Raw genomic sequence first — 19,665 nt, 5'->3', positions numbered from 1 at the left:
TTTTTTTTTTTTTTTTTTTTTTTTTTTTTTTCAATAAGCAAAATACTCAAATTTTTTTTTTAAACGCTGTACTGAGTATGTTCGGGATCCTCTTGAACCAAGCCCTGGCTCTGCTCACGCAGGTCCAGCCAGCTAATGGGAAGCTCACGTGAAGCCTCCTTAAGCTGAGGAATGGCCGATGCAACAACTACAAGACTAATAGCATCGTACCCTCCAGCGCCAGGAACAACTCCACCCACAACCCCAGGCAGTTTGGCGCACGCGTCCAACAGCCGCGTCTGCTCCTCAGGTTCCACGGGTACCTTGCTCAGATCCGTCATCTCCTTCAAGTACTTGCGAACCAGCCGCAACTGCTCTCCGAGCTCGTCCAGCCCTTCGCCAGCCAAAAGTTTTTCGTCATACGCTTTTGGACCCAACTTTTGTTCGAGCGCACGGAGCCCTGCTAAAGCAGAAACAACACCCATATTGGCTGCATTCAGCGCCGTCCATACGCGCCCAGCCTCTTCGGGCTTGTCCTTGCGCCACTGTAGAATCGTGCTGACAAGCTTTGGAGTCTCAGACCCACCACGGACATCACCCATGAGCACTGCAATTCCACGTGGCATGGCACACGGCTCCAGCTGTAGCGGTGCCCATGGGCCTTCTGTATTGTCGATGGGTGCATCCACCAGTTCGCGCATTGCTTTCAGGTATGCAGCTGTTTGCGGGATAGTATCATCGCCGAGGGGCACGCGGGCTGTGTGGCCGAGATCTGCGACAGCTGCAATTGCAGCCGCGGGGAACCGACGGTACACAAGAGACCCAAACACAGCTGCAGCTACGTCAAATCCTGACCCGATCTTGCCCTGGGCCGTGCAGTGGGCAAGTTGAGCGAGATTATGCACGAGAACAAGGTCGGCACGTGAATTGACGTCTAAGAGAGTAGGTGTGGCTGAGTCTGCATTGAGAGGAACTCCAAGAGATCGATAAAAGCCAAGCAGAGCTGCCGTCACTGCGGCAGTCAAAGCGGCACTTGATCCCAGGCCTGTTTTGGGGACTTTATGGATTGGAAGGTCGTGGTTATGAAAGCGGGAGTCAGAATTGCCTTTGGCTTCGTCTTGAGAATGATATCCATCGTCTGAATAGATTGTTAGCTCTATGTTGTAATTGTGGATGGGTTGGAGATAGCTCAGGACTACAGTGATTGCGTACTCTAGAAACGGATTTTGTGGGAAGTGTGTTCTATACAGTTAGGCATGACTTTGGTGTTAATCTAAAGTACTTACGCAACCATAGCCTGATAAGCATTAGGACCAGAAGTATCAACTTCAAAACGCCATTTTCCCTGTGCAAACTGGGGACTTTGCGCAGTGATTGTTGTTTTGTTTCCAGATACTGGGGAGCCATGAATAATGGCGTGCATTCGTGCTGATAGCGCAACGACGTATGCGCTATATTCAGGAACAAGAACGAGATATCCTCCCGCAAGAAGGGCCTTTCCAGTAGCAGAATACGCTAGTTTTTGAGACATTGTTTTGTTGGCGATGTGTATATGTTAGAAGGGGGAGGGAAATCAAAGTGTTTATATACTTTTGTTTAAAAGACTTGGCCCCTCGTCGAGGTAATGAGAATTTCAACGAGTATTTGAAATTTGACAAGCACGTGATTTTAAAAAAAAAAAACGAGAAAGTCGCCAAAGTGACAAAGTGACAAAGACGCAAGGCACCTTAAAAGGAAAATCAAGTTATTATGGAAGATCATTTCAAATATTAAAGTATGAAGCAGAAACGACATACCCCTGAACAATTAAAGGGTGTACGCACCAGGGCAAAGGGTTATTATTTTATTTTTTTTTTGCTTGTGCTGTGTAAGAGGCTGATACAACCAGTGCTTGAAGGAAATGGCGCACACAAGAAAGTTAAGGGTGTGCACGGCTGATTTTTATGTGACATTACAATTTTATATAGGGAATCAATTTCATTAAAATACATTTGATAGAGTACCCTTGACCAGGGTTATTAAAATCTTTAAAGACCACTAGGGCTAGGGGAAGAAGTTATTTGAAATTTTCTGGAATTTTTGGTTTATCTCCAAAGCGGGTTTTTTTTAACACGTCACAGAATTTTCAGGGTTAGGTTTTGAGCTGTTAAAAAAAAATAAATAAATTAATAGACACATGCAGCTATTCTATGATGGCAAATCATTCTTTTTTAGATTGATATCATTCATCGAACTAACCAACAATGATATTCAAAACGCCATCGTCCTTATTGACGATTCTTGTGATTCTGCTGGGTGTTTCACATTTAGCGGCAGCGGGTGCAAACTACTATGATGTAAGCAATCAACATGGGTTATATGTGTGTGGAGAGACAATGATCTAACGAGATAAATCAGGTTCTAGGAATCAAAAAAGGCGCCACTACACAAGAAATCAAACAAGCATATCGAGAATTAAGCAAAAAATATCATCCAGATAAGAATGAGTAAGTATTTAAACAATTTACGTTTATTCATATCTAACTTTTAACCTTTAAATAAACAGTGGTGACGATACCAAGTTTATGGAGATTTCCCAAGCATACGAAGTCCTTTCAGACGACGAAAAACGATCAAACTATGACCGATTTGGTGAAGAAGGTGTAAATGGCAATCCCGGAGGTGGCCCAGGTGGCGGTGGCCATGGAGGATTTGATCCATTCCAACATATGTTTGGACAACAGCGACGACAACAACAGCAGCGACAGCGGGGGCCCAACACTGAGTCGACGCTTGAAATCTCACTAAAGGATGCATACAATGGCCGGTCGATTCCATTGAAATTCAACATGATGGCGTCGTGCAACCAGTGTAAGGGATCAGGATCAGCTGATGGGAAGTTTGTCAACTGTAATCAGTGCCACGGTAAAGGCATAGTGATTATGGAAGTACAGTTGGCGCCTGGAATGGTGCAACGAATCCAGCAAACGTGTCCCAAGTGTCAAGGACAACGACATCTGATTGCCAATCCATGCAAGAAATGTCATGGAGCCAAGGTAGTGCGGGAAGGCAAGACACTGGTGCTAGATGTGGAGCCTGGTGTACCGCGGGAGTTTGAGCATGTGTTTCACGGTGAGGCAGACAAGCAACCGGGTCTGGAGCAAGGAGATTTGGTGATGAAATTGCGAGAATCTAAAAAAGACAATTGGGGATACCGACGGCGGGGACAGAATTTGTTTCGCACGGAGATGTTGACAGAAGAGGAGGCACTGAAAGGTGGGTGGTCGCGCGACATTCCTTGCTTAGATGGAGAGACGACAATTCGGCTGGCCCGTAAGCGTGGACAGAAGGTGATGCCTGGAGAGGTTGAGGTACTTGCAGGTCACGGCATGCCAATTTTGGAATCGGATGATGAGCACGGGGATCTGTATGTGGAGTATGTGGTAGTGTTTAAAGGCAAGGCCGATAAAGATGAGCTGTGATTTATAGAAAGTCAAAAGAGAAAAAAAATTTAATAATAGTACTGTATAATAAGAATAACAATAATAATAATAATACGGCCCAAAAAAAAAAAAAAAAAAAAAGGGAGCGTGTGCTCGAGGATGTAATTTGGGAAATTGCCGAGATACAAGTGGTGGTGATGAAGATGAAGAAAATGATGATGAAGATGATGAAGATGATGATGATGATGATTATGATTATGGCTCAGAAAGATTGTGGAGGGATTAACAGACCCATGTGGGTTGAAATGGAAGATTGAATTGGTCTTTCTCCAGTAATTGACCTCGAGTGACTTTAAATAGATAGCTAGCCAGGGCATTTAACAGATGGAATTTTCCAAAAAAAAAATTAAAAAATAAAAAATAAAAAAAAAGACGTTTGTTTGGTTTGTTTGTATGCCGGTATATCATTTGGTTGCGCCGCACGTGGGCACGAGAGACTTATCTTCCAATGGGGTGCACCGATAGTACAACATGTGCGAGTCTCTTGTCCCGCAAATCGAGTTTTTTTTTTTTTTTTTTTGGAAAATTCTCCACACACACAAATCCAAATATGAACAGACAGACAAACAAACGAACAAGCGAACCAACAGAAAGCCGCCCGGTGTGGCCCGCCGCGTGCACGCCTATTACACCCAGTAATAAGCCGTGGTGGCTTGATTGATGTCATTGCCTCGTGTGCACTGACAAAAAAAAAAAAAAAAAAAACACTCCCCCCCCCCCCAATCTTGATTATTACCAGCCAAGGGGGAGGAGGAGAAGGAAGAGCGAGGGCAAAAGGGGAAAAACTCAGATTGAAAAGTTGTATTATTATTTTTTTTATTTAGACTTAATTATTAAAAAAAAAAAAAAAGGTCAAATTGGGGCCAATCCCACGACCGACCGCGTGCCCATGTGCCTTTGACAATTTGCCCTCAGAAGACCTTTTTTTTTTCACAAGCGAGTGAAATATTTTGAAAAATAATAATAATAATAATAATAATAAGAACAATCTTTACCAGAAAAAACTTGATCTGTTGGGGATGGGAGGTAAACTTTTCTCTCTCTCTCTCTTTTTTGAATAAGCATGTGCAAATCATCAAACGGAAATCAATTGACTGACAATGTATAAAATGGGCTTGAAATCGCGTGGGATATTTTTTTTTATTCTTTTTCTTTTTCTATTCTCTTTCTCTTTTTTTTATAATTATTCACTTCTCTCTCTTCATTCAACACTCTTTTAAATTTTTTTATTTATTTATTCAACATAATATAATTGTTTTTTTTTTTTTGTTTTGTGTCTCCCTCAACTTTAATTTTACCTCTAATCTCCCTTCCTCTCTTTACCATGGAATCTATCCCCGTTATTCCCCTTGCGGCTGGCGCAGGTGTACTTCTTCTTTTGGCCTATGCACTAACCAACCCTTCTGCAAAATCACTTGCCCTTTTTGCCTACAACTGTTTCCTCAAACCCATCTCCAAGTCCTCTTCAAACCAGCAGGTCGCCCTCGAAAGCTTTTATAAAGGCCAGGCCCAAGTCTACGACCGCACTCGCAGCAAGCTACTCAAGGGCCGGGAGCTCATGTTGCAGCTGTGCAGTGCACACTCTAAAAAAATCCAAAACCTCGTCTGGGTCGACATTGGCGGTGGCACCGGCTGGAACATTGAACAAATGAATGAGTACAGACCTATTTCTTCCTTCAAGGCTGTCTACTTGGTCGACTTATCCCCCTCGTTGTGTGAGGTGGCCAAGGATCGCTTCAAGCGCCGCGGATGGAAAAACGTCCACGTCCTGTGTATCGATGCTAATGACTTTGTTCTCCCTGATGGTGTTTCCGGTATTGACTTGGTCACCATGTCCTACTCCCTGTCCATGATCCCCAGCTACTACTCTGTTATTGATAAAATGTCCTCGCTTCTTTCCAAGGACGGTATCTACGGTGTTGCCGACTTTTACGTCCAGTCTTCTGCCTCTATGATGGGCAAGTCCGGCACTGTTGGTGGTCAAGTCCTTCGTCATGTCAACTGGTTTTCTCGCACTTTTTGGAGACTGTGGTTTGAGTTTGACCAGGTCTACTTGGATTCTGCTCGCAGAGATTACCTCGAGTATAAGTTGGGCAGTGTCAAGTCCTTGAACTTCCGCAACAAGGCTTTAGGTGGCATCCCTTATTATGTCTTCATTGGTACTGAAAAGGATTACTCTTCTGATATTACTAACCGTATTAATGCTGCTGCTACTGAATCTCCTTACCTTGCTCCTGTTTCTCCCAATGTGTCTATGCAAAACCTTAAAGGAGCTACTGAAAAGCAAGTTGCCGAGATTCAGTCTAAGGGTTATCAAGCTGCCATCATCAACATGGAGCGCAACTGCCCCTATCCTTCATTTTTCTATCAGCGTGAGATTTGGCGTATTTACTACGACTTTGATCAACCAAAGTACAACCAGTTTGCCGGACAATATATCTACGCCTTTACTTGGGAAGACCCTCGCGAAGACATTGCCATTTTGAACATCCAGCCCACAGACACAATGCTGGCCATTACCTCTGCTGGCGATAACATTTTGGCATATGCTTGCATGGACAAGGCTCCTCGTAGAATCCATGGCGTTGACTTGAACCCCCACCAAAATCACTTGATGGAGCTCAAGCTTGCATCAATGCGTGCTTTGGCATTTGAAGACGTTTGGAAGATTTTCGGTGAGGGCAAGCACGAAGGCTTTATGGACCTGTTGTCAAAGAAACTTTCCCCACACATGTCATCACATGCTCTGCAATACTGGATGCGTGTGGGCCCCAAGACATTCCAAGGACAGGGCCGTGGATTGTATGATACCGGATCTACTAGATGGGCTCTGCGTATTGCCCGCTGGGTGTTTAAGCTTGCTGGTGTTGAGCGCGATGTTGTTGAGCTGTGCGAGAGCAAGACCATGGAGGAACAGCAGCGTATTTGGAAGGAGCGGGTTCGTCCTGCCTTGTTTAATCCTGTTGTAACTCGCATTTTGGTGGCTAACCCTGTATTTTTGTGGAAGGCTTTGGGTGTTCCTCTCAATCAAGCATCAATGATTGACGGTGGTATTTTGCGTTACATTATTGATACTATTGAGCCTCTGATTTCTCGCAGTTTGATTTCTACAGACAATTACTTTTACTACCTGTGCTTGATGGGACGTTACTCTCGTGACAACTGCCCTGATTACCTGACACGTGGGGGGTACAGCAACCTGGCCAAGCGCAAGAGTGCTTTGGACGGCATTCGTCTGCACACTGATACCATCAACGATGTTGTTGAGCGCATCAGACCTGGAAGTGTTAACCATGCTATTGTTATGGACCACATGGATTGGTTTTCTCCTACTGGTACCGATGCTCGTGATGAGATCCGTGCACTTAATAAGGCTCTTGCGACTGGAGGCAACGTGATGCTCCGTTCCTCGTCGACACAGCCTTGGTACTTGCGCGTTTATGAGGAGGAAGGATTTGAGTGTCGCCCTGCGGCTGTTCGCCGACCTGGCACTAGTATTGATCGCGTCAACATGTACGCATCGACTTGGGTGTGCACCAAGAAGTGGAGTTGTGATAAGAGTCGGGTTGAAGGAGAGACTGAGGAAGATGGTGAGAAGTTAAAGACTGATATCCGCAAGAACAGTGTGACTTCGTTGAAGATTTAAATAGAAGGAGAAAGTACTTCTAAGAAGTAAAAAAAAAAAAAAAAAAAAAACAGTAATGAAATTTTTGTTTAGAAATGACTTGAAACTTAGAAAATTAAGAGTTAAATGAAATATACATTTACATTTACATTTAAAATAGAAGCCCTTACCCTTATGGAATCCTGTATTTTTGATAGAACATACATGCTTAGCGAAGAAAAAAAACTGGCACATAAAAATCATGTTTTCACCTAATTGGGTTCTTGTTTAAGCAAAGGAAAAAAAAATTAAATTAAATTAAATTAAATAAAATTAAAAAACACCACCAAACATTCTCAATTTTGTAGATCCTTTAATCACAACACAAAATTGTTAATAAATAAATTCATAAACGCATGAATTAATATTTTCCATGATTAATATTATAGAATTGTTTAAGTAAAGGTGCAGGCATCCTTATAAATCTGTTGGGATTTGTTGGACGTTGCTCTGTTTCCTCGTGTATTCTCTCTCTGTCTATTTTGAATTTAATTCACATTAATATTCGCTATAAAAACTTCATTATCTTAAAGCTGACAACCAAATGGGCAATGAAAAAAAAGAAAAAAAAAACTTTTAAAATATCTAATAGATTAATTATTTTCAATATTGTTTCCCGAAGTTGTCTGATTTCCATTTTCAATAACTTTGATAAACATTTCCAATACTTAACGTAAAGAGAGAAATTGCAAGTTAATTAGATGCACAGGTAGGGTAACTTCCCCAATTTTTTTTTTCTTTTGCTTAAACAAGAACCCATCAATTAGGTGAAAACATGATTTTTATGTGCCAGTTTTTTTTCTTCGCTAAGCATGTATGTTCTATCAAAAATACAGGATTCCATAAGGGTAAGGGTTTTAATTCTAAGTACTGAAAAAGGAAAAATAGTACTGAAAAGGAAAAAAAAAAAAAAAAAAAAAAAATTGTTTTAGTAGTTTTTGAAATAAAAAAAACCTTTATCAATGAGAAAGTTTGACAAAAAAGGGTTTTTCTTCTTGAGATATAAATATTAATCTTTTTTTTTTTTTTTTTTTTTATTTTGATTCATATGAATCTCTGGTTTATGATTATTATAATGACCAAGATGGTTTTTAAGAAAGTACCCTTAACAGACTCTCAGACAAGCATCTGCGAGCCTCGGAGTTAAAAAAAAAAAAAAAAAAAAAAAAAAAAAAAAAAAAACACATTGTATCTGAATGTCTTCAAAAGTTTTTGAAAGTCTTTGAAAGTCTTAAAACGTTTGGTTTAATTTTAATTATGGGTTTGATCAGATGTTTATTTATTGGAAAGTCCTAATAATCTTTGAGTAATTTGATGTCAATGGCTTGTGTTGAGGGGAGAGAGAGAAAGAGGAAAAGATGGGAAAGAAACTTCCCGATTGGGTGATTTACTCTTACTTTTAACCATGTAGCTAAATGGTTAGGACAAAACTTCTCAATTTGAATATAAAAAAGATGAAAAAAAAAAAGAGGAGCATCGAGATGATTCAGATAAATTAACAAATTACAATATATATTATATATATATATATATAAATCCCAATCTTTGAAGTTGATTTTCTTTTTTTCTACCTTATTGATAGAGACGACATTTTTATTTAAAAGTCGAGACAATTTTTTTTTTTCTTTTTTTTCTTTTTTTTCTTTTTTTTCTTTTTTATAGAAATTTACCGATAAAGAACTCTTCTTACTATTTTTTTTTTTTTTTTGCAAATTGATTTTGATTTTTTTTTTTTTTTTTTTTAATTTCTATTTACCCTTGTCTTTTTGAAGTTTTCGTAGCAACTTTAGATAATCAAAATGCACCAAAGAATACATAAATTCATACTTGTTTGGGAAGTAACCCTAAGCCCACTGGGCAAATTTTTGTTTTTTTTTTTTTTTTTTAATTGTTTTATCAAAAGGTCTTGATAGTAAGAGAATTGTTGAAAGATTTAAAAGATTGTTGTGAAGAAATAAATATTTATATATATCTTATTTATAAAAAAAAAAAAAAAAATAAGAAAATACTTAATCACAATTTAAATAGAAGTTTTTTTTTTTTTATTTTAATTATTATCAAAGGTTTTACTTTTATTTTTTTTTTTTTTCCTTCTTAAATGTAATTGGAAATACATAATTATATAATATATTATAACCGCCTTTCGTAATTTTGATTAGTATCATCTTAAATAAATTCACACATAAAAAAAAAATGGGCCCTTTTTTTGATACTCAATTCGGTATAAGTTTTTTTTTTTATTTCTTAAAAACAAAAAAAAATGAAATAAAAAATAAAATAAAATAAAAATAAAAATAAAAATAAAAATAAAAGGCTTGGCCTTTATTAACAAGAATAGCAAAGTAAACTAGATGAATAAGAAAATGGAAATCACCAAATCCGAAAATCTTAAATTTTTTTTTTTTTTTTTTTTTTGTTTCGTATCGTTTAGATTTAAACAAAGGTATGTTCAACTTAAGTTTTGGTAAATTTTTTTTTTTCTCATTATTGATTCTTTAATTGTGGGACTTAAATAGCTGGGCTGTGATAGTTTTTAGTAAGTTTTGTTATTGCAACTTATGTATATTTAATTTTTTTTGTTTTTTAAAAACAAAAAAACAATGTGATAGTGTTGCAATATATGTAATATATAAAGTGATGTAATTGCAATAAATTTTTTTTTTTTTATTTATTTAGCGATATTGACCAAATTTTGTTTTTTTTTTTATACAACAAAAAAAAAAAAAAAAAATAAAAAAATAATAATATGTGGGGTAACCGAAGTGGCCATTGTTGTTTGGGGCAACAGCCACACAGGAAAATAGATAAAAAAAAAAAATTATCTGTGCAGTTGTCATTTAACCGTTTTTAGCAAACTGCTGCGTTTCCATGGTGAAAAATTCAGGAGCCTTTTTTTTTTTTTTTATTTTTTTTTATTTTCATTTTTAATTTTAATTTTTTTTTATTTGTAGTAATATTATTGTAGAATATTGTAGTACTAGTAACACACACACACACACACACACTTTTTTTTAAAGCACTTTAAGCCTAAAGTCTTTTTTTTTTTTTTTTTTTTTTTTATTTTATTTTTTCTTAGTCGGCCGTGTACGGAAGTGTGGCATCAGCATCAGCATCAGAAGCATCAGAAGCAGCAGAAGCAGCAGCAACAGCGGAAGCAGTTAATTGCGATAAAAACTATCACCACCACCAACAACAACAACACCACCACCACCAAAAAAAAAAAAAAAAAAAATTAATGGCCAGTGACAACATAATTAGTGGAAAGATTTTTGTGGTGGTGGTGATAGTGGTTTTAATAAAGAATCTATATCTTTTATTTATTTATTTTTTTGATCACCAGACAATTAATCAATTAATCAATTAATCAATCAATTAATCAATTAATCAATTAACAAGAAATAAAAAAAAAGAAAAAGAAATTTCTCTTTTTGGTAAATTGTTTATTAAAATAAAAATAAAAATAAAAATAAAAATAAAAATAAAAAAAAATACTTTCATTTTCAAGGCGCGCTTTTTTTTTTTTTTTTTTTTTTTTAATTACAAAATAAAAATAAAAAAATTCATTATATAAAACCCTCCACACACCCCCCCCCACTCAAAAAAAAAAAAAAAAAAAAAAATAGAATGTCGATCAAAGTAATAATATATTACTAAGCAACACATTAAAATTTATTTTATTAAATAATTAATTGAATATATATAATTGATTAACAAATTAATTATATTTTTTTCCCATTAATATGATAACTTTTTAGTGATAGCAAGCAAGCACATAAAAAGTGATAATGGTAATGGTAATGGCATTAATTGTAGTAATAGTAATAGTAATTAATAGTAGTAATAGTAATAGTAATTAATAGTAGTAATAGTAATAGTAATAGTAATAGTAATAGTAATTAATAGTAATAGTAATAGTAATAGTAGTAATAGTGGTGGTGGTCGCCATTCTAAAAAAAAAAAATAAAAATTCTCGCCTAATTTGTGGGTCGCATTTTTTTTTTTTTTTTTACACCTAAAAGAATTTTTTTTTTCTCTCTCTCTCACACACACACACAACTTTTTTTTTTTTCTACTTTCTACTTTCCCAACTATCTTTTTTTTTTTTTTTTTTTTTTCTTTTTCTTGTTCTCGTTCTTGTTCTTTTTTTTTAAACCTTCATTTCTAAATATCTTTAAAGTCCTTTTTTTTTTTATTTTTATTTTTATTTTTGTTTTTATTTTCATTTTCATTTTTATTTTTTTAAAAATATCTTTCTTTCATTTTTGTATATTATTTCATATAATCCCCTCTTCATTTCTTTCCATTCGCTCTTTTATAACCGCCTCAGATGGAAAAATGGACCCTCTCATCCATAATCACCATCTTCATCTAAATAACACCACCACCACCACTACCAATTCCACCCAATTCCAATATGAACAACACCATCCTTCAATCCATAAACCAGTAGTGGTTCTTCAACAGCAACAACAACCTTTTACTCAACCTATTCATCATATTCAACAGCAGCAGCAGCAGCAGCAGCAGCAGCAGCAAAAGCAAAAGCTAAGTTATAACCAGCACGTTCTTCATTGCCAACAACAGATACAGCAACACCAACAACCACAGATTATTCCTGAACCACCAGTATATTATCACAATAATTATGCTGCTGCTTTATCTGCTTATGCTAATTATGCTAATGGTTCTGTCAATGGTTCTGTCAATGTCCCTCCCCCTACTACTGCTACTGCTACTGCTGCTGCTACTACTGCCTCTGCCTCTGTCTCTGCCTCTACTTCTGTCTCTGCCTCTGTCTCTGCCTCTACTTCTGTCTCTGCCTCTGTCTCTGCCTCTACTTCTGTCTCTTCTTCTGCCTCTGCCAATGTTACAACTACCACCAACCCATCTCAGGCCTCTCTAGCTGTCCAACAAGTTTCCTCTTCCTCGTCCTCTTCATCTTCAACAACCCCAACCTACTATGCTGCTACTGCTCCTGCCCAATCTTCAACTCCAATCTCGGCTCCAGTTCAAGCCCAACTTCAAACCCTTACCTCTGTTTCTGCTTCGGTTTCTGCTCCAACCCAAGCTTCTCAACAAAACCCTCCTCCACCAGCAGCAATGGCTTGGGAACGACAACAACTCTCTCACACCCTCTCCCAAAGCCAGGCTCCACCTGGATACTCCTTCGCTCCACCTTCTCTCCGCCGTAAACGTGACTTGGCAGAGTCCTTTGCTGTTGAAGATGACTATCGTGATGATGTTCTTGAACGCTTGCTTGCCCTTGAAAAAGAAACTCTCCCTGACCCAGCCATGATTGCTACCCAGCCGGAAATCAAGTGGCACATGCGGCCCCACCTCCTCGACTTTCTCTTTAAAACCCATAAGGGCTTGCGTCTCAATGAGGAAACTCTCTTCCTTGCTGTCAACATTATCGACCGTTATTCATCCCAGCGCATCGTCTTTAAGCGCCATTATCAGCTTCTCGGTTGCACTGCTTTGTGGATTGCTTCCAAATATCATGACAAGAAGGCCATGGTCCCCACTCTCGAGGAACTTAAGTTACTTTGTTCAAAAGTTTACGACTCCCACATGTTTACTCAGATGGAGCTCCATATTCTAAACACTCTCAATTGGAATGTCGGCCACCCTACTGTTGATGTTTTCCTTGATATGTGTATTGGTCATTCGGAGTCCATGTCCCAGTATCCTGATACTCTCCGTTGCGCAGCCCTTTACCTTTGTAAGGTAGCTACCATCCACCGACCTTTCCTTGCCTTTAAGCCTTCAGTCATTGCTTCGGCTTCATTTAAGGCAGCTACCTTGGTGTTGACTGATGGAAAGGAAGATCTCCCTGCTGCTGACGTCTCAGAGGCTCAATGCATTGCTCTTTTGCTTGAATATTTGGTTGCAGCCACACCTGCACTAGAGTTAATTTACTCTACTTGGGAAATGTTTATTGTTTTCCATCGTATGGATAAGTTTTATACTATACGCCAACAACAACAACAACAACAACAACATAACCTCCCAGCTTCCAATAGCCCAGTTACTCCAGAGCAGCCAACATTTGCAGACATTACGCCAGCAGTTACTCCTATGCATAAACAACCTTCGGAGGTCCTGGCGTCCTCCTCCTCCTCTTCTTCTTCTTCTTCTTCTTCATCTTCTTCTACTTCCACTTCCACACCTTACTCTTTGCATTATCCCCCTCCACCCAAACTACAACAGCAGCTGCCTCATAATGGGTACATGACTCCTCCATTTACACCTGAGGAGCAAAACCCTTCGCCTCAAAAAGTTTCTGTGACTGTTGTTTCTTCAGCAGCAGCAGCAGCAGCAGCACAATCAGCAGCAACATCGGCAACTTTAGCGTCCAACTCTAGTACTATCACCATGGCTGCATCCACTTGCTCAAGATCTGCCACGACATCTTCTGCTCCTACTACTTCTATTGCTGCGTACTATCCTCCTCATTTGGAGGCGTCGCGTGTCCTTGCTCTCCAGAACGTTGTTGCTCAATCTTCCCAGACCCAAACTGTGTTTGTTGGGATTGAAGACTACAATGAGGATGATGACGGGGATTATGAAGCTACTAGTGATTATGAGAATGATGACGATGACTCTGATGATGAGTACATGGATGCGGATGATATGGATGAGGTCATGATGGATCTTGATGAGGATTTCCGCGTCAGAGACGTGGCAGTTCCTCGACCCAATACTAATGGTATTACTGACGCCAATTCTTCTGCAGTCCTTTGGGCAAACTATCACCACGGACACGAGCAGCGCCATGTTCCGTATTAAGTGGAATAAGAAGAAGAAGAAGAAGAAGAAGAAGAAGAAGAAGAAGAAGAAGAAGAAAAAAAAACTCAAGGGAAATATTTTATTGTTTCCTTGAATAAGAAGAAGAAAAAAAAAAAAACTAATTCTATTTGCTTTATTGAAAAAAAAAAAAAGAAACCAATCCTTCACTTTACGCTCCTTAATCATTAATTATTAACTTTTAGGTTTTATGATGACCAAACTTGAATTATTATTATTATACACTTCTTTAACTAACATTTATTTTTTTAAAAAAAAAAAAAATAGGGAAGTCCACATTTTGATTACTTTTTGTTTACTTAAAAAAATTAAAAAAAAAATAAAGAAAAGGAAGCCCAATTGTTTTTTTTTTTTTTTTTTTTTTTTTGCGCTTGTATAGAAATAAATGTCCTTGATGGATATATAAATATATATATATTTGACGTTTTTAAAAAAAAAAAAAAAAAAAAAAAAAAAAAAAAATTGGTAAGAAAGCTTTTTTTTTTTTTATTTTTTATTTTTAATTTTTTTTTATGGGACAAAAAGTTTTTTTTTAAAAAAAAAAAAAAAAGATCAAGAAGAAGATAAAAAATTTATTTTTATTTTTTGATTTTTCTGTGGCTGGCTGTGCACATGCATGGAACTCCCTAATAATAATAATATAATATAAAAAACACATGAATATATATATATATAAATATTTTTTTTTTTTTTTTTTTTTTTTTGTTCTTGTTCGCTCTCTTTTTATTTTATTTTTTTTATTTTACTTGTTGATATAAATTCTATTTTTTTTTTCTCACTTTCACATATATATATATATATAAACTTTAGAAAAATTAAAAAATCTTTTATAAATAAAAAAAAAAAAAAAAGGAAAAGTAAAGACATATATTTGATTCAAAATATATATATATATATATAGTTAGTATCTTTCATTTCTTTCATTTCTTTAAAAGAAAAAAAAATCATTTGATTCCAAGTATATTTTAGCAGAAACAAATGAAATAAAAACTTTGCACATTAACTTTATTTTATTTTATTTTGGTCTTGAAAAAAAAATAAATAAAAAATAAAAAAAAAAAAAACTTTATACAAGGTTTCTTTTTTTCTATTTTCTTTTATTTTGTTTATAATTTTTTGTTAAATGGAAGAAAACTTTAATAATAATAAAAAAAAAAAAAAAAAAAAAAAAAGAATAATAATAAGTCTAATAAACGATAAACGTTGTATTAAAAAAATTAACGTGTAGAATAAGCGACAAATTTATGAATGAAACAGAAGACTAAGACAATTAATAAATAAGATTTTAATAAGTTAAGAAGTTGATTGATTAATTGATTAATTGATTAATTGATTAATTTGATTAATGATAATGATAATGATAATGATAATGATAATGATATTGATGAAATTTTTTTTTTTTGGAAAACGAGAGTAGGGTAGGGTAGAAGTAGGGTTCTGTACAAAAACGTTGTTTCAGAGAAGAGGGCGGTAACTACGACAGAATAAAAAGAATAAAAAGAATAAAAAGAATAAAAAGAATAAAAAGAATAAAAAGAATAAAAAGAATAAAAAGAATAAAAAGAATAAAAAGAATAAAAAGAATAAAAAGAATAAAAAAAATAAAAAGAGCCTCGTTTTGATAAGAAATTTATTAATTTTTTTTTTTGAGGGGAGAGGAAATTTTAAAGTCTACTTGCTTTTTAAAAGAAAGAAAGAAAAAAATTGACAACATAAAAATAAAATAAAAATTGATTTATAAGTTACTTCATTTGAATTGTTTAACAACAATAATGATGGCCAAAGCTACAAAAAAAAAAAAATCTATTTTAAATTTATTTTTATTTTTATTTTTATTATTATTATTATCACTGGGATTATTCTAGTTGCTTTCTCCAGACAATGTTAATGATGATAATGCGGGGAGGAAGGGAAGGTAAGAATAGGGGGAGGGGGGAGGGAGAGAATTATTATGTTAGAGAATATATTCAATAAGTTAGTAAAAATTATGAGGGGAGTTACGGAATATCGGAAACTATTTGATTTTAGTTAGTTTTCTTTTTTTTTTTTTAAAAAAAAAATACCAATATATATATATATATAATGAATGGTTTATTATTAGTTTATATAAAGAAAATGAAATATAAATAGAGTAATGAAGGAGAATGATGATGATGATGATGATGATGAAGAGCAAAGATTAATTTTTGTATATGCCCACTATTGATAATAATGATAATAATAATAATAATAATAATAATAATAAAGGGGAAAAAAAACACTTAAATATATATATATAAAATTTATATATAAAGAAAGACCTTTTTATTTTTTATTATATTTTTATTACAAAGGAAATAATCAATTATATCAATCTAAAAAAAATGAAAAAATAATTGAAATAAATATATATATATATATTTTATCACCTCTAGTTAAGTTATTACTTGAAGTAGTAAGTAGTATTAATAGTATTAATAGTATTAGTTGTAGTAGTACTAGAGTTAGTATAATAATAATAATACTAATAATAATAATAATAATAATAATAATAATAATAATAATAATAATAATAATAATAATAATTAAAACAAGAATAAGTTGATTTTTATTTTTTTATTTTATAACAAAAAAAAAAAAAAAAATAATAGCAACTTTTAAAAATCTTTGCACTAAAATAGCTCTATCTTTATGTCTATCCGAATCTCTCCGTTAAAATTTAAAAGAATAAAAAAAAAAACAAAAAACAAAAAAGCGAATTTTTTTTTTTTTTTTTTTTTTTTCAATTTTATATATATCAATCAAAATCAACCAAAATCAATAAGTTAAACTTTACAATACAAAATTAAATCATTTTGACATATATATGAATAACATCAATATTAACAAAAAAAAAAAGATTAATGAATAAAACTACCTTCTACAAAGCACAATTGTACTTTCTTTCTTTCTTTCTTTATTTATTTCTTATTGCACTGATACTATAAGAAATTAGTTAAATAAAATGGCACGTGTATAAAATTTTTTTTGTTTTTTTTTGTTTTGCTTTGTTCTGAATTTTTATATTTTTTATTTCATTTTTTATTTCATTTTTTATTTTTTATTTCATTTATTTCATTTATATGGAATTCTTCTTTTTGTACAAAAAAAAATAAAAAAAAAAATAAAATCTTAAACTCCAAGTCTTAAGCTTTACTACATAAAACATAAAACTTTAATCTCAATAACTAACAACCCCAAGCACTATAACAGCCCCTACATAGTACGGCCACTGCTCAGGTAAAACAACAAACAACCATGCCAATAAAACAACAATCCCTCCTGCAACAAGTCTCCCCAAAACACTTCCAAATGACCTCAAACTTCCACCAAGACTCATACTCATGCTCATACTTTGACTCTCATTCCCTCTATTAACTCTCATCGTAGTACTTCCATCTCTCTTTTTATTCTCTCCACCAAAATTATCTCCCTCGTCCCGCTCCTGCTTAAAAGACCCACGAGCACGAGCTCGAGCCTCATCGGCTGCCATCAGCTGTGCTGCTGCCCTGGGTCCATACCGCGCCCTCATATTGGCTCGTCGGTTTGCCAACAACGCCCGAATAGCTGCCCGACGTTCCGCAGGTCCATCAATTCCTGTTGTTGTTTTACTCTGAAATTCTCCCTTCACCTTCTTCTTCTTCCCATCATCATCATCATCATCTTCTTCTTCTTCTTCTTTTTTATTCGCATTTTCTTTACCTTCATCACCAAGAGCCTGCCCAATTACCAAACATGCACAATCTTCTGCACGCGCCCTCAAATCTGCAGCTGCAACACCCCATGCTTCGTCTCCTGACTCCACCTCCAAAATCTCCCGTGGATCAGCATCTCCATCAGAATCATAATCTGGCGCAAGTCCCATGCCCGTCCGTACGTGTGACAGGTGCACTACCATTGCCCCCAAACTCGCAATGCTATCTGCCCGTCTTGCAACCGTACTAGCATCCCGAAGGGTGTCTTTAGGACTCTGATACCCTCGTGTTTTTTCCGCCTCCAAAACGCTCTCCGCCTCGTCATCATTCCCCTCTCGAGGTATCGATACCCCAGCCGCTGCAACCAAAACACTCAACCCAATGGGCCCTCCATTGTCCACACTCCCATCCCCATATCCTTGTGCTGCTATTGTGTCCCTTATGTTTGACCCATTTTGCCCATTGCAATTGTTTTCCACAGCAAGCAGCTCTTGCTCCAAAACTGTAACCCCAGGCTCCCCTGCAATCTCTCCCCGGGCCTTCCATGCAGCATATGCCTGGCGTGCCTCAGGTCCTTGCGTCGCCAAATAATGCTCCTTGAGCTTGCGGTACGTATCTGCTCTGTACCGCGCTGCCAGAATCGTTGTGTCTGTTTCGTTAACGTCTTGCGGATCCACCACAGACGGTCGTTTGGCCGTGGCAGTGGAGGTGGCAGCAGAGGTGGCAGCGGCTGCTGCCCGCGCAGTGTCCATGTCGGATGAAATGTGAATTCCCAAGTGTTGCGCAAGACTCCCCCGCCGAGATGTTGGATCTTGTACGTCACTCACCTTGTTGTTTATCCCCTCATCGTCTACATCGTCGTCAATCTGTGCCAGTGCAACAGCCAGTGCCTGTAATTTGTTTTCCACACTCGATGGTGAGTCTGTTGGGTAAACCAGAATATCTGGCAGCTCGTGCTGCACACTTTTGGGCTGAGTTGTCGGTGCACGCTTCTTAACAGCAGACCGCTTAGAAGGAGAAGTAGTGGTAGTAGTATTGGCTTTGTTATTTACGGTAGCAGCTGCAGACGGGACACCTGTTGATGGTCCATTGGTGGTGGTGGTGGTGGTGGTGGAGGAGAAGGAAGAGTCACCAGGTTCTTGTCCTTTGACAAAAATTACCCGTTTGCGAGACTGCTGCTGTGCAGCCGTAGTTGCTGGTTTAGAGCCTAAAGATTTGGAAGATCCAAATGATTTCGATGACCCTGAAGATTTCGACGAGCCTGAAGATTTCAATGACCCCGTTGAGGATTCCGAAGGAGTCTTGACATGATTGCTTGCTCTCCGACGTACACCATTTCCTTCATCCAATTTTCCAGCTGATGGAGACCCTTGACGCACTTTGGGAGACGTTACACCCGGTGATGCTGCAACCTGGGATGTTGCACCCGGTGACGCCGTCGACGTCATGCCACGTCCAACCCCCATGGTCTCCGACCCTATGGTTGTTTCACCTTCTTCTGCAGCCATCTGCGCGGCAGCTGCGACTTTTGCCATCGGCGAAAGCATGCGTGTGGGCGGCGACACTTGGCGCGGCTGTGGTGACAAGACCCGGTCGCGTACTATTGATCTTAGACCAGTACCACCATTACCACTATTACCACCACGTGAGGGACTCAAACTTCCTTCACGGTTACTCTGTGGACGTAACGAATAATTGTTGTCGGCCTGAAGCAAAGCGTGAGGCACAGTTGCAGGAGGTGATGCTACAGAGAGAGACGAGTGAATTGAGTTGGTTGTGGATTCTTTGTGAATGTTGAGGGTTGTTGGAGATGTGTAGTGGAGATGAGGCAGGTGTACATGAGTAGAACCGTTGCCACCTTCATCACGACTCTCTGAGCTGCGGGCCCGAGATGTTGGTGATTTGTAAGATATGTGTGGCATAGTTGAGGTTTTAATATCAATTGATGTATGGATTTTGAATAAACCAAAAAAAAAAAACAAAAATGAATCGAATACGATATAATACAAACAAATAAAAA

General features: G+C 36.6%; 5 protein-coding genes across 5 annotated transcripts; 3 read left to right on the top strand and 2 right to left on the bottom strand.

The window, feature by feature from the left end:
- Window positions 1–59: 59 nt before the first annotated feature.
- Window positions 60–1,510, bottom strand: SAPINGB_P003183 (uncharacterized protein; the record flags this gene model as incomplete). Its single annotated transcript, XM_031997901.1, has 2 exons — window positions 60–1,221; window positions 1,266–1,510. The coding sequence occupies 2 exons, from the start codon at window positions 1,508–1,510 to the stop codon at window positions 60–62; spliced, it is 1,407 nt and encodes a 468-aa protein (XP_031853792.1).
- Window positions 1,511–2,222: 712 nt separating this feature from the next.
- Window positions 2,223–3,440, top strand: SAPINGB_P003182 (uncharacterized protein; the record flags this gene model as incomplete). The annotated part of the gene is made up of 3 exons (XM_031997900.1): window positions 2,223–2,315; window positions 2,377–2,465; window positions 2,525–3,440. 3 exons carry the CDS (start codon window positions 2,223–2,225, stop codon window positions 3,438–3,440), a joined length of 1,098 nt encoding a protein of 365 aa, XP_031853791.1.
- Window positions 3,441–4,785: 1,345 nt separating this feature from the next.
- Window positions 4,786–7,107, top strand: SAPINGB_P003181 (uncharacterized protein; the record flags this gene model as incomplete). Its single annotated transcript, XM_031997899.1, has 1 exon — window positions 4,786–7,107. The coding sequence occupies one exon, from the start codon at window positions 4,786–4,788 to the stop codon at window positions 7,105–7,107; it is 2,322 nt and encodes a 773-aa protein (XP_031853790.1).
- A 4,353-nt stretch (window positions 7,108–11,460) lies between these two features.
- Window positions 11,461–13,914, top strand: SAPINGB_P003180 (uncharacterized protein; the record flags this gene model as incomplete). Its single annotated transcript, XM_031997898.1, has 1 exon — window positions 11,461–13,914. The coding sequence occupies one exon, from the start codon at window positions 11,461–11,463 to the stop codon at window positions 13,912–13,914; it is 2,454 nt and encodes an 817-aa protein (XP_031853789.1).
- Window positions 13,915–17,131: 3,217 nt separating this feature from the next.
- SAPINGB_P003179 (uncharacterized protein) lies at window positions 17,132–19,567 on the bottom strand (the record flags this gene model as incomplete). The annotated part of the gene is made up of 1 exon (XM_031997897.1): window positions 17,132–19,567. One exon carries the CDS (start codon window positions 19,565–19,567, stop codon window positions 17,132–17,134), a length of 2,436 nt encoding a protein of 811 aa, XP_031853788.1.
- Between the last annotated feature and the right edge of the window lie 98 nt (window positions 19,568–19,665).

Source organism: Magnusiomyces paraingens (assembly GCF_902498895.1).
Source record: "Magnusiomyces paraingens strain CBS 517.90 genome assembly, contig: contig2, whole genome shotgun sequence".
Lineage (NCBI taxonomy): Eukaryota > Fungi > Ascomycota > Dipodascomycetes > Dipodascales > Dipodascaceae > Magnusiomyces > Magnusiomyces paraingens.
The sequence above is the reverse complement of the archived record's forward strand: the minus strand, read 5'-3'. Positions and strand labels throughout refer to the sequence as shown.